The sequence below is a fragment of the Neopelma chrysocephalum genome, unplaced genomic scaffold, assembly GCF_003984885.1.
Source record: "Neopelma chrysocephalum unplaced genomic scaffold, ASM398488v2 Primary Assembly neopelma1_68, whole genome shotgun sequence".
Taxonomy (NCBI): Eukaryota; Metazoa; Chordata; class Aves; order Passeriformes; family Pipridae; genus Neopelma; species Neopelma chrysocephalum.
Window position 1 is genome coordinate 1618693 of NW_020897727.1, and position 17994 is coordinate 1636686.

Consider the following 17994-nt stretch of genomic DNA (forward strand, 5'->3'; position numbering starts at 1 on the left):
ATTCAAGGGATAAAGATCAAATGTTGATATGGCACACTGTGAGGATTTTTCTTGAAATAAGAACAGATCCAGATCCAAGATGTCCTGTGCAGACCCCAAGCTAAGTATACAAATATATGAATTAATGTGCAATTATGTATTTTGTGCTTGAAGTTCTGTGAACACAAGATTTACTTGAATCATAGGAAATCATAGTACAGAAATACACTTACAAATTATTTTTTAATGGCACGTTCTGGATAAATCCCACTGCTAGAGGCATGTCATCTGATTTTTAGTGTGTCAAGTTACCTGTCAGAATAAAAGCTTAAAAATGACTTTCACTGCTCCATCCATCGAAGATCTCGTAGTCTTTGATAGCTAGTAATGATGTTTTGCTTTTCAGAAAACACTTGGTACTAATGCATGAGAAGGAGGATCCTTCTAACATAGTGTAGGGTCTGTGTTGTGTTTTCATAGTGAAATAAACTCTTAAACCTCTGCTACAATGCATGTCATTAAGAACAACAAATTTTGCTGAACACCTACAATTTTTGCTCTCCTGAGTATTCATTTAATTTTTTACTTTTATTAAATACTTGGGTTTGGAATGTCAGATGCTTGTACTTGCAGGGAGGCTCTGAGTCTCAAAGGAAACACATCGAGGAATTAGAACATTAAAGATACTTGTGAGTCAACTAGAGAAAGAAAGAAAAGGAAATTGAGGAATCCATCCTACAGCTGAAAGAGCAGAGAACAGCAAGCCAAAGGTATTGTGAAAAATGGAAATCTCCATGGTGGAAGCATGAGAAGAGCTATGTCATAATGTTTATATGTAGCTGTGGAAATGAATTCTTCTGTCAAGGAATATGTGCTTTATTCATTTCTTCTGTTTGGTGAAACTAACTCATAAAATGTTTTACTAAACAGCCATGTATCCATGTATCCATTCTAAGCAGGGAGATTGGTAAGATAATAAGTTATGATTTTTTCATAAATAAACAAAGAAGCTCATAATTACCGTTTTAGAGAATTCATTTCCAGCTCCTACAGATTCAGTTGAAGTTCAAGTCATTAAATTTTAATCATCTATTCGTTCTTCAATATGATTCTTACGAAAATTTAGATATAGGTTCATAGCAAGCAGTTTAATGTTCACTAATACTCATTAATAATTTGAAGTCTACAAATAGTAGAAAAATATTGGGCCTGTAAGAGCAGATTAGCAAATTTTTGAAGGAATAGCTGTGCAGTGAAGCAAAGTCAGACGAACGTGTGCAGAATGTGTTCACAATAAAGCCTCTATTAGTTTAACCTCTTTTCTTTCTCCTCTTCCTTCACTTTTGCAAAAATGCATGCAAAACTATATAACTTTGCATGTATTTTCCCCCTTTTGAGTGTTTCAGTTTCAAACTATTACCTTTAGTTGCATTAAGGGTCTGATACTTCATGATCCACCTTCCTTACGAAAGTTCTACTTGGATGAGGAGTCCGTGGCCAGTTCTTTAACTGCCTTTCAAGGGAGGGACCCCGTTATTATGTGTGAGCATTCTTTTGTGCATCAGTGGTGCTACATAAATAATACATCATAATGTTTGCTATTAAATTATTCACAAAGACATAGGTCTCCCCTATTCAGAATTTCCTTTATATAGTTTAAATAGGTTAAAGAAGTTGTTATCATAAATAATTTCTCAGTCTGCGCCTACAGTGGATTCAGAAAATATTTAAAAGATTTTTTCATTATTTGAAAATAATCTGTTTCAAATAACTTCTGTGCTTCATTTTTTATAGATAAACACTGTTCTTTAAGTATAGCAGGCAGAAACTGAAGATAACATGTAAATTCATTGTCAACTACCATATTTCTGTAAGATTTTTTAAGAAGTTTTAAAGATACACTTCAAATTCATCTAAAAATTCCCTTAAAGGTAGTGCAGATCCTTATTTATATTTATGAAAGTACTTGTATACAATCCATGATATTTGACCTAAGTCACTATCTGTGAGTTCATGTTTGAAGTTCTGGAATTATTTCCTTTACAGTCCATTTCTTGTTTGAAACCTGATAAAAGATACATTAGTATTTAAGAGTTACTGTGTTTGATTGAAGAAACTAGGAAACAAATTGAAAAATGTCCACTAGTACATATGTATAATAATGTGTGTATTTTTCCACTAGAATACTTTATGGAAGACTGTTAATCCCCATGTTTTCCAAGGTATATGTTTTTTTATTCTGAGTGAGCCAGAGCCAGAACTTTAAGGATCTTCTCTCCAGGTTTAACTGTAACCATAGGTACATACGTATTCTATTTAGGAGACTTTCATTAGCTTACTTTCTTGAAAGTCTTGTACCTGCTGTCTAGAATAGCCTGCACTAGTTGTTTTATTGCAAAAATAGATTTGTAGGTTCTATGTAATTTTTAATCTTCTTTGCGTCAGCAGAGAAGAAACTGTCAATACTGGAATACTGGAGGAAAAACTGGAAATTTGGGTGACCAATAAGGTCATCTTAGTTCATCATTGTATCTTTTGACTTTGAATTTTGGTACAATTGGCAGCTTTTTCTTGTGTTTTGTAAGAATACAGTTGGCTGTCATCTAGTTATGTAACTACCCAAAGACAGTCTGTTGACATTCTTTAGGAACTGTGTGGTGCCAAAAGGGCATAATAACTGTGCTCCCTACAAGTCTTTTTACTGTAGCCCCATTTGATATCAGCCTGCTGTTAACAAAATTAGATTACTTTCAACCTTGAGGAAAACCTTCTTTATTGTGCTACATGGTTGAGAGGGTTCTTGTGATTGAAATACCTGTAGTTTCCAGGTAGCAAAGCAGCCACAGTAAATCCTTGATCCATCAGCAATGAGGAAGGGAGATACTTGTTATCTTGAGTCCTCTAACCACAAGAAATCCAGTAATACTTCAAAGCTACCTTTGCAGCTTCAGTGTAGTTTCTGTCTAACACCACATGAGCTACATAACAGAGCTGAGTTCATATGCACGGTACTCCTTGAAATGATCATTGGAACACGGCTGCAGTGGTTTTTTCCATCTTTAATTAGAGATCATTTGGGGATTCTTTCAGGAATATCTAATTCTGCCTTAAGGGAGAAATTTGGCCTGTGGATTATTAGACTTAACACACTAAGTACAAAAGTTATTTGCATTCATCTTGACTGTTTATAATTTAAAGATGTCCAAAACCATAACCTTTTGGTTTGATGTCTTAGACACACTGCTCAAGGTAAAACATTAATTCTAAATAAAATCATTTAGTAAGTAGGTAGCTTCAAGTAACTTAGTAGCTGATGGTACTTTCCAAAACATTTTTAAAGCCATCCCAGAATGCATTTGTGAAACAGGTATTTGGTATTTGCACGTTTGCCTTCCTGTAAGAAATGAGACAAAGGAAAGGGCATAACATATAATCCTATTCATTCTTAAGCATTGTAAAATAAGATGAGTACTGCAAGTTAATGTTTTATTTTTTACTTCTCTGCTTGGGAGTCTGTGTATCTTGTCTATTGATGCATCTGTGGTTGCAAATGATTAGCTGAGAAGCTTTTTTTTATTTTGCCAGACAGAGGGCAAGTGATCCTGAGAAGTTAGGAGGTGATATGTATTTAACTTGCTTGTTTTTCTTGTTCTGAATGCAGATAGGGAAAGTTTGTGAGCCACTAATCCAGTTGATACAATAGTCGTGACTCTTAAGAGTAGTCTCAGTATTGTATCCATGTCCTGCTCATATGGAAGCAAAGACAAGATGCAAGGGATGTGGTTTAATTAGACCTCAGTTTTATTAGCTTAGCCATCTGGGATTTACTGGCATAAATTTGTACAGTGCAGGTCAAGATCCTTTCTTTAATCATTTCCTTCTGGTGTAGGTTGCTGTCAGTGCCCCATTCCCACACAGCTGGTCCCCAGCCTTGTTACTGGGACCCCACTCTCTATGCTTTTAATCCAAATGATAAGAGGTCTGGAAAAAAGATTGTCTCTTTGGTGTACTTCAGACATTAACCCCAAATATCATTCTTAGCTTTTTTAAGAGTCACTTTCTCCTAACTTCATTCTCCATTTCAGACTTTTAAATCCAGCTTGAAGATGAGGTTTAAAGTGGAAGGATAGAGTCATGTTCCTTATTTTTGCAGTTGTGGTAGAAGGCATGCTAGAGCTAGATCAGTAGGCCCATTAATTCATGTTGCTGTCTCCAAAGGGATATTGGTTCCTTTTCTTTTTCTGACTTGTGCTTCAGCTGTACCTCCAAGTCTTCAGGTTCTGTGGCAGAATTTTTTTTACTTTTTGGGCAATAAAGAAAATATTGATTGAGCTATCTCAGTACAGCTTTAGTCTTACACGTTAGTTTGAGGGAAATATTATTTGTTTAAGTGAAAAGTAGCATTGAATTTATTGAAAATCTGAATATAACTCCTATTTTTAAGTTATATCAGAAGACCTGGGCAGATGTTCTGGGAGCAGAATGTAACACCTACCTGGGAAGCAGAAGGCTGTGTAGATCATCAATTTCTATTCTGTTCTACTGTTTTGTGGCTTAATTCATAGAAAAATTAACCTCCCCAACAGAATCTTCCCCAATTAACTTTGCTTTGCCCACAAAATCTGAAGAGATCTCATACTTCAACAGCAGGCTCCTTGTCATGTACCTAGCTGCAGTGGACATTTCTTAGGCATATTTTATTTAAATAAATAAAGTACTGCAGAAGTACTGTAGAGAAATAATATAATGAAAGCTGAGATTGTGATTGATGTAATACACTAATAAGTAATTAATTGCACATGCTTTTTGTAGCTAGAAACTTCATGAGATACTCTTACAATTGAAATGATTCAAATAAAAAGTAATTTTTCACTTCTGAATTTGAATAATTTACACCATAATATCAATATCACAAACCTGTCTAAATCAAATGCTGTTTCATTCACTGTTGAAAAAATAGTTAATGTTGACTGTCAGGAGCCATGGAGTTTACATCTGTACATCATAAATTTCACTATCATCTGCTCCTTCTTCTACTTAAAAAGAAGAAAAAACAAAAACTGCTTAAAAAAGAAGGGGGGAAAAAAGAAAAAAAAAAGCCTTTGAAGGCATCAGAGCCTTTTGTTTGATGTGTGGAACAAGATTAATAAAAACGTGCCACTACATTAGCTTTTAAATAGCTAGCATGAGACAGTTGCTGCTGTCTATGCTCACCACAACTTTAATTTATGTAGATAACATGTTTTAGACACATGATAGTTTTAGCATTGAGTTAGACCTGTTTTTTGGTGAAGATCTCAAATTTGTAAGTTTGTTTATCTTCTAAGTAAGGACAATTAAGTGGGCAATGCCAAAACACAATAGCATTTGATATTTTAAAGAATAAAAGGAAAGTATTTCACGTACTCAGCTGGTTTACAGATGTGTAAGCTTTGTAGTCCATTGTCTTGCTCCAGCGTGGCATTGTGACAATTTGTCCAATATGACTAAAAGAGATAAATATTGGAAGAGAAATTACCTTTTCAAATGTTAAAGATTTATTCTGATTTTATAATAATTTATATTAATACAGATCAGAATCAGTTTCTCTTCACATACTTGAAGAAACTGAAAATAATGGAGTTTAGTTGCACTGTTTGAAGTAAGGGAAAACATCTAAGTAAATATTTCTTTAAATTTTGAATGATTTTAAGCATCCTTTCTATTAAACAGTACATTCTCGGATCTTTGAATTGTAATCTTAGGATTGTAACAATATTTACGTAAATGTTAAGTTATTTTCATGTAGTTAAGACAAAACTGCAGCTTGTTTGAGTACCAGCCTTAAGGTGTTATAGTATGAATTGCTAAGTCACTTTTTCTTAGCAATATTTGGTAGGTTTAAACTCCTGATGGAAACTCCATAAAATGGTATGCTACTGCACCAAATACTTCAGAAGGTGGAAAAGTGAATGGAAAACAAATAATCTGTTTAGGTATAGGGTTGTTTTCTTTTCCTGTCATGTACAGTTTCATACAATAGTCAAAGATGTTGATGTATTGATTGAAGTTGCTGTGTCATCATGTTCATTTACATAAATGCTGTAATGTGCGTTATAGAATAAATTAATTTGGGTCTTACACTCTAAATCTTCTCCCCAAATGTGCTGTAGAAAGCTGATTTGCAAAATATTTCAAGTTTTCAAAACAAAAATATTATTATTATTATTATATAATTAATTTTGTATTTTTAAGCTCATGATGCATTTCTTTTTAATTTTGAAGGCTAAACATTCAGGACAATGTGGAACTGATCAAGGTCCATTAACAGCTGGGTGAGAAAAGCAGTGCCCTTTCAGCAATGGGAGGAAAATTTCTCGAGCTTCAAGAGATAATTGCAACTTGGTCAGTACATTCCCGTGCTCTCATCATGTAAGCCTGCTTAAATGAAAAGAAAATATACCCAGTCCTTGATTTCTAGTCAATACTGAGGACATGAAAATGTACCACATACTACATTTCTCTCAAGCTGCTCCAAATAGAGTAATGATTTTTAGTCTTAAAATTTATTTTTTTTTTTCAGAAGGGTATAGTTATTCAGCTCTTGTCTCCTTTTTTCTATATGTATTTGGAGAAGTGCTTGTCCTTACAGAGGTGGTTTGGTAATAGCTTGGAACTGGGAGGGTTCCTGTAAGTAGGAGTCCTAAATGCAATAGAGCTTTATAAAGTATCCTAGCCTTATGAGGTGGAAGCACTTAATATCCTTGTGAACTCTTACTGCTGCCTGTTGCTTATTATTTTAGCATGCTAAATAACACTTGTTACAATAGATTTTTGTTCTGTTCCTTTTTTCCCTGCATTGTTCTGTTTCTACATTTTGCTTTGTTTTGCCTCCTTCCCCTTCTTTGGTGTAATACCTATATCCTCCCTGCCAAAGCAGATCTCCTGTTAGTAGCTCAAATCTAATTTTTCATAGGGTGAGCTATGTAAAATGTAAATTCCAGGGGAGACAGGTTTCACATGGCTTTTTCTGTTCTTAAATAGAAAGCGATAAGTGAACTGTTCCATTTTAAATCATGTGCCACTTTTTGGTAATTTACAACAAACGTCAAGTGCTTGTGCCTCTTTCCTGGCAGCAGCTGAATGGAAACACATGCACAGGATTTAAACTGGTATTTGAAGACATTGTTTCTAATATTCACAGTGAAAGGTGCATTTTGAATAACGATGAGTGAGTGTTCTGTCTCTTTTTTGTTATAAGAGAATGGCTACAGTGGTTTTCTGATTTCCAATCATTTGAATGTTCAAAACACATCTACTAAATATGAATAACTAAAATCCAAAATTTCTAGTTTAGATGGCATGTAACATACTTATCAACACAGCAGGTTTTAGTACTGTCTATGTTTATCATGATTTTTTTTGTCTATTGAGTTCATTATCATTTACTTTCCGTTTCTACCAATTGAAAGCCATATAATTTGTCTATGTTCATATTTGAACTTGAGTTGGCCCAAAATGTGAAACCACAGAATGACAGGAGCCTACAATCCTGCTCCATCTAATGATACTGAAGTTGAGCTTCCTACCAAACATTTACCAGACAGTTTTGTTGCTGTAGAATTTTAATGTAGCCAGTTGAATGAAGGAATTGTGCAATCAGCTTAGAGGAACCAGGGACCCTGAAACTGCTAGGAGTATGCAGTTTATCCCAATTGTGTATTTATTTGCTTTAATTACAGACTGAGTTTTCAGGATTTCATGATTTATAGTATAGAATGTGTTAATCTGTGGAACTGCAAGGTAAAATACTATAGAGGGTCAATTCCTTTGAACTGTTGTTACAGTAGTTTCACAACTGCAATGGAGAGCAGTTGATATTCATTCGTGCAGTATTTCTAGAAGGTATATATCCATTTTCTTTAAAAGAGTTATTTCTAACTGACAGCAATATCAAGATGTGTTTCCCAAAGAAAGAAAATTCCGGACTAGAAACATTAACCTAAAATCATCCTCCTGATTGTTGTCATGACCTGAGTTTTGTTGTCATGACCTGCTCCAGGGTCAGCAGGATAGAAAACAGTTTGGGTATAATGGGAAAATGTGCTGACAGATAAAGAAGATGATCCAGGAAAAAAATGAATTTTGGAAGAATATAAAAATAATGAGGGTGAAGTCATGGTCTCCTTAAAGTTATTGAGGAAAGCTAATTCAAAATGGTCAGGAGAGTAGCAGAGAGACCAAAGAAATAGAATGAAGTGAAAGCAAGGAGATTTTTCAGGAGGATGTTTTTAGTGTTTTTAATGAGATTGTTCAGTAGAAAATAGGATTGCTGGATTTGTCTTCAGCTCTTTTGGTAATGAAGGAAAGAGATGAGGATGAAATGGTCTATGAAAGGCAGCTTTGCCAAGGTGTTTAATTTGTTTGTTTTTCTCCCTGTATTGTGGTTCGAGTGACACAAGTTATTGAAATGGAAAAGAATTTTTGAAAAAAAATTGAAACAGAGATGGATGAAAAGATGAGTTCACTTGGACGGTTGGAAGTGTTACAGACTTTAAGCATTCTGATTTTCATAAGAAAGGAAAAAATATGGACAGATATGAAAATACTTGTAAAAATGCTTTTGAAGGTTGTAATTTTTTGAAGTTACTGCAACAGAGTTCACAGATATAGGATACAGCAAGAAGAGCACTGCAAAAAGGGTGTTAAAAATTGTTAAGCAATATACATCGTTAACTCACTGAAACAAGATTGATAATATTATTTTATTCTCCACAATATTTTCCTTACTCAGAAATAAGATATGAAAGGTTGAAGATCAGTTTGGTGATTGGTTTTTCATGTGATTTTTGTTTGTTTCTTATATATTCAGACTGCAAGTGAACCTGAACAATCTACAGGATTCACATTCAGCTGCTCCATTTAACTACTTTGTAGGGATATTATATGGAAAAAATGAAGGTAAATGTCTTTTGTCTACAATCATTAAACATTATTTATACTCACATATATATTTGGTGCAAATTTTCTTACAATCATTTTGTTAAACAGAAGATTGGCTTGTGGACTGTTTTGTTTCAAGTCATACTTTGAATGTGATTTACATTGAAATTCTTAATGAATAAGGCCTTCTTAAAGCATTGTGGAATGTAGGCACTATAACATTAACTAATATTCTAGAAATAGAGATTCTATCAGCATCCTCAATTTAATATTAAAATTGGTTAAATATGCCTTAATATAATCCATTGAAGTAAATGAAAATGTAAAAGAAATCAGAAGGCCCTTGTTAAAATACTGCTAGTAGGGAATTGAGTGTATTAGGATTATGAAACAATTATATATCTACAATTAAGGGTTAACAGAGCTGTGGCAATCTCTGTGATTAGCATAACTGTGGTCAGCATTCATTTTTGCTTGCTACTGCAGTGTTTTTTGGTCAGCATGTCTAACCACTGTAACCACAGCAAAATCTTTTAATTGCTGAACAGATGTATTTCTTGGTTGTTTTCATCATGACTGAACTGAGGGTTTAATGTTCATGAGAGCATCAAGAGTGCCACCTTCTCTTGGCCATGGGGAAAGAAAGTTGCTTTCAGTTACTTGGATCAAGAGTGTCTCCTGCTGACCACATTCAGAATATATATTAAATACAGTCATGAGAGACCACTGTTAGAATATACAGAATGTTGTAACATTCTGCTAGGTGTGATTTATTTTATTTTTTTTAAATATTCCTTTCTTCCTTCCTTTTTATAGAGCCTAAACAATTTGAAGACCTTCCATGCTGTTTTATTAGCAAAGATGATGAACTGAGTGTACATCTTAAAAGAGGAGCAGTTAAAATGCCTCCATCTTCAGAACGAATTGCAATCAGTAACTATTTCAAAGAGAAGGAACGAAGAGGTGAGGTTGTGGTCAAGAGCAGAGAATCATTCAATGTTGTAACAATAAATTGGAAAGAGAAATGGATCATTTCATTACAACCACCTTTTAATGGCCAGCATTTTTGGTTGCCTATTTGAACAGTGCAACTTTACCACAGCCTTCCCCTTGCTAGCAGTGGATAGACCAGTGTCTGCAGTTGCCAGATAATTAATTTTTTTTCTTTTTTTTTTTTTTAATGGAGGAAAAGAGGCATAAACCCATTCTTTGCTAATGTTATTTTAAGGAGGGACCCCTGGTGGCCTAGTGGTTAGCATGCAGGACTCTCACCTCTGCGACCCAGGTTCGAATCCAGCCAGTTCCCCGGGCAGATGGAGCCCGTTAGCCCTGTAAGGCCATCCATCTATGAGAAGGTCACTCTACACAAACCTACGTCCTGAGGACCTCACTGCCATTGTCCAAGCTTGCTTGGCCCCGGCAGATGAACCTTAGGATTAAAGGGTGGGCTCAGTTCAGCGCAGGCTGTGTCTCACCTAAAAAATCCATTGCGCAGGCTGGAAAGGTAAAAGACCTTTCCCCAAAATCTTCGTTCGCGAAGACTGGCCATTATCATTATTATTTTAAGGAAATTTATTTGACGTTGATGGGAATTTTGCCAAAGCCAAGCCTGCAGAACTGGATCTGAAAAGTTTGCAAAGAACAAGTATGAATTTGTCAGTTGACTCTTATTATTTAGTCAGTATCCAAGAAAACAATTCATTTGGATAAAAGGTTTGGAGGAATTGTTTTCATATGACCTTGTAATGCAAATCTAGCAATGCTTAAACTCCCTCCAAAGGAAATGGTGCCAGATGTGGTTGACCATTATAGTTACACAGATGGCTCCAACTCCAATGAAATACAGTAAATATGAAAGAAATTCCACATGAATTCAAGTAAAAGTAATCTTAAAATTCAAAGGAAGAAAGCAACACAAGAGGACTCAATTCAAACTGACATAAACATTAGCATTATATAGGCTCGGATAAAACCTGTCATCTAAAATGTTCTTCATTTAAACATCTGCATTCTGAACTACCATCATGGTAACTCTTAATGATTTTTCTACCATGGTCTTCTGAAAAACTGAAATATATAGCTACATCTTCATGGGAAGTAATTGTACCTAAAGCTGATGAATGCACATATAACTAGGTAATGTTGTCATTGAAACTTGAAAACATTTTCAGAAGTGTGAAAACTGATGGTTTCTTTTTTGATGAGATTTATGCTTCCCTTATGGGAGCCAATCAAACTTTAGGCAATTGGAGAACACACTGTATCTCTTCTGTTCCTGTGCAGTACTGTGGAATGATAGTGGGTTCAATGCATCCTATTCCCTGCACATTATCTTCAAAATATAAGGAGAGTGAAGCATATATTACTGCAGGACTTAGAAGCATTGCTTAAGTGCATGTGTGCTGTAAAAACACTTAGTCACACTGTAAGATGCTCTATGCCTATACCTGTGTAAATAGGTTAGATGTAGTATGAGAAAAAGACAATACAAAGAAATAGAACTGTTTTTATGAAGAACACAAATCAGGAATATAAACCGTTGCCATATACTTTTGAGTTTACAATTCATGCTATAGTATTTTTTCTCTTTAATCTTTCATTCTTCAATTATATTAGATATAGATGCTCTTACAGGTACTCAGAACTCTTCCAGTCAGAATGTAGAGAGTGTGAACCTGTGAGGGCTGTCCCTTCTGCAACATTTCTTTCTCCTCTCTCTTTTTGTGGTTGAGGCTTGTTACATAGGAGAGAAGGGTTGATAAATAGATAGATGTCAGAAAATTTTTAATACATTTATATATGTAAAATATAATGTTTTTTAATGGATGAGCTTCACCAAAGTGAAGAGTTGAGGAATTGACTCCTGTTTTTTTTAAAGAAACATACAATTTCTGATTTTTCACAGAATACAAAAGTGAATAAACTGTTCTGTACTTGATTAAGATGGACATTTTTCCAATAAATAAAAATGCAAGTATAGAGCAATAATAATTTGAAGACTCACTGTCTAATTTATAAATTAGACTCCCTGTCTAATTTATATGAAAGCTCATTGCATTGCTTTGTCTTTTTGCCTTCTGGGAATTATACTGTAAATTATATAATGTATTTAATTTTGTTTCAATCTGAGTTACACATTTTGTTGTGGTTTCTGCAGTTCTCATTCTTTGTCCATGCAATCCTTAGTGCACATAGATTGGTAGTTTACAAGTAAATAATGTGTTACAGGCAAAATAGTTATTCTAATTTCTTTGCCTATCTCTGTTTTTTATTTCTTAAAGTAAGAGAAAGATTACTTTAAATGTGCTTCTTAATCAGTATCAGAATTGTTGTTTTACAGTATGAGAAAACTGTTGTCACTTTGTGGTCAACATTTCTTTGAATGGGCAACTGACTTTAGGCTCTGCATGTTTCACAGATTTAAAAGAAATCAGGTGGATGATCCCAATTCTCTACATTCAGAGGTTTTGTATGTGGAAAGAATGGTTTTGTTAGTTGTCAGTTGCTGAGGTTTGGAGTTGTGGATTACTCTGGGATATGCATCTGAATTCCTTTTCTAGTCCCACAAATGTTGCATGCTGCCAACTTTTTGACTTTGGAGCTCTAAATTAAGGCCAGTTCCTTTGCTCATCCCACAAACTCTTTCATGTTTTTTAACCGCAGCCTGAGAAAGGCGCCTTGGTTTCAACAGCAGCAGACCAGCATGTGTTTACTTAATTCCTAAGACATGATGACAGTGGTCTCTGTGCCACTAAAAGCTTTTTTCTTTATTATTTTCTGTTGAAGCTGATTTCTGAAAGTTTTTCACATGCCATATGTTTTATTGGAGTGTCTTCTGTATGACCCATGAACAGCAGTGGAAATCAAAGGAACGGCAGCTGAAACTGCAAATTGCTAACCTAGAGATGGCTTTCAAATCTGATTTAGCAGACAATGAAATCCTTGACAAGATCAAAGTAGAAACAGGTATATTTCTGAAAAAAAATACTATTTTCTCAAGATGTGAGGTCAAGATGAGGAGTTCAGGAATATTGCCCAGAAAATTGGGAAATAGTTTCTCTTGCTGGTGATCTCAATGCTGCCTTTTAAGTGTACATTTGTACAATACACTAAAGTTATGATTAACCGTTAAGTACAAAAATTGACCCAGTACAGATTATATGCTGAATGAAGCTCATATCATTTCAGCTGTATTTATTCTTCGTCTGTTGGGTTAATATTTACTCTTTATTCAGTATTTCTTCTCTACATTGGAAGTTCTTATGGAAAAGAGGCCCATCTCTCTCAAATTATAAACCACTATTCTATGTACTACACAAAGTTACATGAAGCCCATTCTTGCTCTTGGCCATGTTTAATTAATTTTAATTAACTATTAATTCAGAAATTTTTAATATTTTCAGTATACACCAATTTTTATTTACAGCTATATGCATTTACAATAATATATTTTTCTTGTAATCTACTGAACAGATTATTTCATGTGTGTTTTTCTCATGCTGTAGGACAACTTCTCAGTGAATAATTAAGACCTTGCAATATTTTCTTTTTTTATCTCAACACTGTGATATACTGTGCCAGTATAAAGTTTACAAAAGAAGAGCACAGACAGGAAGTAAACTAAATATTTTTACAGTTGATTCTTCTAGTGTGTGTTTTTAAAAAGTGTATTTCTGTGAACAGCCTTGTGGAATGAAGTGGGCAAACTTGTTGTGAATAATCTTTATTATGATTATGGCTTGAGTTCATCATGTGCTTACCATTAAGATTCCGAGTAGCTCTACTGACTTCTAATACCAGATTGAATATTTAAACATTTTATTTGACCACAGCAAGTGTTTGCAAAACTGGCCTTAAGTGATACTAAATAAATGAGTATAGATAAATAAAAATGCCTTAAGATACATTAATATGAAGCTATGACATATTGACAGTTGTTACTGACAGCTTTACTATGCAATGCTGAATTTAAAGTGATATTATAAGTATGAAAATTTCATAGGCCATACTATTATTTGGGATAATAAGCAAAATGGATCTCAGTGGTCTTCAAAGTGTGTACTTTTTATGTACAGGGAAAAACAATGACAATTAGGGGAAGCAAACTAAGCAGCAGCCAGAATGCAGCACCAACCCCGATCCAAGTGTGCTCTGATCAGTGCTGATAGTATTATAATGGGGAAAAAAATAGAGACTTTGAGTGGATCCTCATGAAAAATAGCATAGCTGCGTGGGAAAACTGAATGGCAGGACCCTCCTGTCACTTCGGTTCCCTAAAGGCTATTGCAGAAATATTCATGGAATCACAGAACGGTTTGGGTTGGAAGGGACAACAGTGGGATCATCTGGTCCAACCTCCCTGCTCAAGCAGGTTCATCCTAGAGCACATGGCACAGGATTCTGGAATATTTTCAGAGAGGAGACTCCACAGCTTCTCTGGGCAGCCTGTTCCAGTGCATGGTCACCCACACAGTACGGAATCATAGAATATCCAGAGCTGGAAGGGACTCAGCTCCTGACCCTATGCAGTGCCCCTCAAGAGTCACACCATGAGTCTGAGAGCATTATCCAATCGCTTCTTGAGCTTTTATTGTTTGGATGAAGATTATTTTGCCCTCCCTCTGTAAATTACCATTATATAGCAGGAGGAAATGATGGAGAAGTGGGATACTTTGGAATATGCTAGACATATATTGTGAACAAGTGGTTTGGCTACTTAAAGAAACACTGCCAAAGGTTTTGGCAAAAGCAGGGTTTAATATGAATTTGTGAAAATACAACTTTACAGAGTTTGATGGCAAGGCTCACTCTATTACTCACTACACAAGTTAAAACAGACAAAGGAAGATCAAATTAGAAGCAATTTGGAATGATTTACACTGAAGCCAGGAATGCAAAGGGGGATAAGGATGCAAAGATTAGGGTGCAAAAAAGTTTAGCACCACTTAAACGCTGAATATTTTAACATTTACAAAGCAATTCCGTAGGGCTCACCACAATTATAAACAGTGACTTAACCATAGATTTGACATAGTAACATTCATGCCTCAATCAGTTCGTGTGAACACAGGTAAAGTGATGTGTGCACCTATTTCTCTGTGTGTACAGATACCTATCAACCTAAAAGGTATCTACCACGGGTTCAGTGAATTAATCACATAAATCCCATTGTGTTTCCTAACAACCAAGAGTTGCACCTTGATGAATGTGAAGATGGGAGGGGGGTGGTATCAGCCCAGGCCTCGTTTTCAGTGATGGTCCTGCAAGTATCTCAGATTTGAGCCTTTGTGAGCCTTGAGAGGTGTCCCAGGCAGGGGGAGGTGACCAAACATGGCTCCTGCAGTCCAGGAGGGCTCAACAGGCCTCACTTTTATGGGGTTTAAGATGACTGAATTCAGTCATCAGTAAGTTTCCATCCTGGACATAACCCTGTAATGTGTATCCACTGATGAACTATGATTATGTAAATGAACTCAAAGATAAAGAAGATAATAAGATTACTTTAGAGTAAGTTATGCACTAAAGTTATGTTACCTTAGATAGCATGTTTCTTCTGTTGTAGCAAGGCTGATTCTTTTTTATATGATATTAGTTTGCTTTTGAAACAGAAAATACTGTATAATTTAAGTTATGAAATTGCTAACTGAATAATGTGCTGTTGGGGTGGGTTTATTTGGGTTTTGTTTTGCTTTGTTTTTTAACTGAGTCTTGTAGAACTGAAAGAGCTGAAATATAAATGAATCTGGAAATCTAAGAGGCTGTATATATGTTGACAGGTACCAAATGATTATAATAGTTACGTTTTCACAAATACACATCATTAGAGAATTTCTTTTTACTGTATCAATTATTTGTTACTGCAGTTGACAACTTCTCATTGTTTCTTGTGCTGCATAAGCAATACCATTGTTTAAAGGCTGTGTATAATGAATGTTGGCCATTACTCTTCAAGTTCTGAACTTTAGTAACTTTTACTATTGAAGGGATGTTATAAAGACTGTAAGTTTATCTTTTTGTGTAGCACGTGGTACAGGAGGTTAAACAAGAAAGGCTAGCAGATAAGGTGGAGGAGATGACTGAAGAAATTCAACAGGAGAAAGAAAAGCTCTCACATCTGTCAGAGGAGCAGTTAGCTGACCAAACATCAATTACTTCTGGAGACAAGACAAAAATAACTGAAGAATTGGAACCAGAAGGTGGAATTCATTTTTATGAATAAGTAACTGTATTTTGTTAATAAATCTATGTCTCTTTCCATTTTCTTAAGCATTTCTTACTAGCAGTGGGAGCTGCCTCATTATGAGAAGCTTCATGACAGAAATTATATTCTGGTGTACTTTATAGCTGAAGCTGGGTGGTGGATATGGTGGTGTTATTTTCTTCCCAAATGGAAACTGTATTGTAATTGAATGCAAAAATCTGGTATCTGACCTAGATTCATAAAATATTAAAGGAAACCTGGCTTCTATTTTAAATGTCTTTATATTCTCCCTTAGAACTATGCTGTTCTAAAGACTATTTTAATGAATGTGCTCCTTTTGTCTGCAGATAACAGCCAATGCTGATATCAGAAATCCTTTCAGACAGTGAGAGGGGTAGTATGTCTTATCATATTTGTGACATAAAGTTGTTAGAGGCAGATTTATTTAAAGATTATAAGAGCTGGGTCATCCTGTTCCACCTCTGAGCTTAAACTGTTTATCATTGAAATAAACCAAGTCCACAATACCAAGTAAATGCACAAGCAGAATGCTAAAATTTTATGTTCATTTGTTTGTGGCTTCTGCATAAGAATTCATTAGAAAAATTGGGAAAACATGATGCTGAATCCCTGTTGTGCTAAGTAATTTGCTTCAGAGAAAAAACCTTGAATGCTCTAGAAAACAATCCACCTGCATACAGAACTACTTTTTTATTAAAAAAAAGGATACATTCTTCTCTACATGTGCATGGTGTTAAACATAATCAGAGGAAATCCACAAATTCAGGCCATGTTCTTATGTAAAACTAACAGTTGTTCATACCTCATCTCATCACAGGACTTACATCCTTCCAATCCTTAACTTTCATCTGGGAAACACTTTGGTTTTTTTTAAAAACAGAAAAAAATACAGCTTAGATGACTCAAAAGGTCATTGATTTGCAGTGTTAATCTTCTGGCACTTATTCTTCATTTATTAGAAAAGCAAATATATTGTTATCAGATTCCTCAGCAGGTCTCAGATGAACTACAATACAGGGGGGGTTGACTACATTGATTCTTTTAATGTTTCTTTTTCAGATCAAGATGGTAGACAAGATGAGGATGCTGTTGAATCAATAAAAACTGACAGCAATGATGGTATTATTTGAAGTTCAGATCCACGAATATTAAACAGCTGAGTCAGTGATCATGGCAATTATTTGGCAAGACAGAAAAAGATTTTAAGCATAATGTCCTCTAATAGTAGGTTTGCTATATCTAACATCAGTTTTCAATAAAGTTGTACATGTACAGTATCCAGTCACTTCAGTTGTACTTCTTTTTCTATCATTATTTGTGAACAAGTACACCAATGATGTCCCTGTACTCTTAAAACCAGTAATTAATTAGCATGAAGTCATATATACAAAATAACACAGCATAATACAAATTTGGAAAATTTACTTTGAACAGTCTTTCCAAAAAAAAAAAAGAAGGTATTTCATATTTTTAGATCTAACATTGACTGAACTATCTTAAAAAATACGAAACTAGTACTTAAAATTGATGATAGTACCTCTAACAGTTAATACTTTTCTCATGTCTTAGCCTTTTCTTAAAGGACTAGAGGTGTACTGTTAGATCCTATCAGTCTTCATGGTTTTTAATGCTCTGCAATGTGATATCCTAGAGGTAGTTTGATTTTTTTAAATTTTTTTTTCAAGGCGTGAGACATCTTACAAAGCAACTAACAACAAGAAGCAACTCTTTGTATGGGAAATATTGCTCCTTCTTTTCTAAGCTGTAGAAGGGATTCAGTAATACTATCGCCTGTATATTCTTCAGAAAGATACAAAAGGTACTTTTGAAGAAAGAATTGCATTGTATAAAAAATTTTCACCTGTAATTTT

General features: G+C 34.8%; 1 protein-coding gene across 1 annotated transcript in view; it reads left to right on the forward strand.

Moving 5' to 3' along the window:
• The window catches only part of RPGRIP1L (RPGRIP1 like), a 48955-nt gene that overhangs the window by 8708 nt on the left and 22253 nt on the right, over window positions 1-17994 (forward strand). The window contains 7 exon segments of the mRNA XM_027684904.1: window positions 9718-9864; window positions 11518-11578; window positions 12731-12857; window positions 15923-16097; window positions 17115-17117; window positions 17183-17257; window positions 17260-17283. Of these exon segments, the coding sequence (XP_027540705.1) occupies window positions 9718-9864; window positions 11518-11578; window positions 12731-12857; window positions 15923-16097; window positions 17115-17117; window positions 17183-17257; window positions 17260-17283 (612 nt within the window).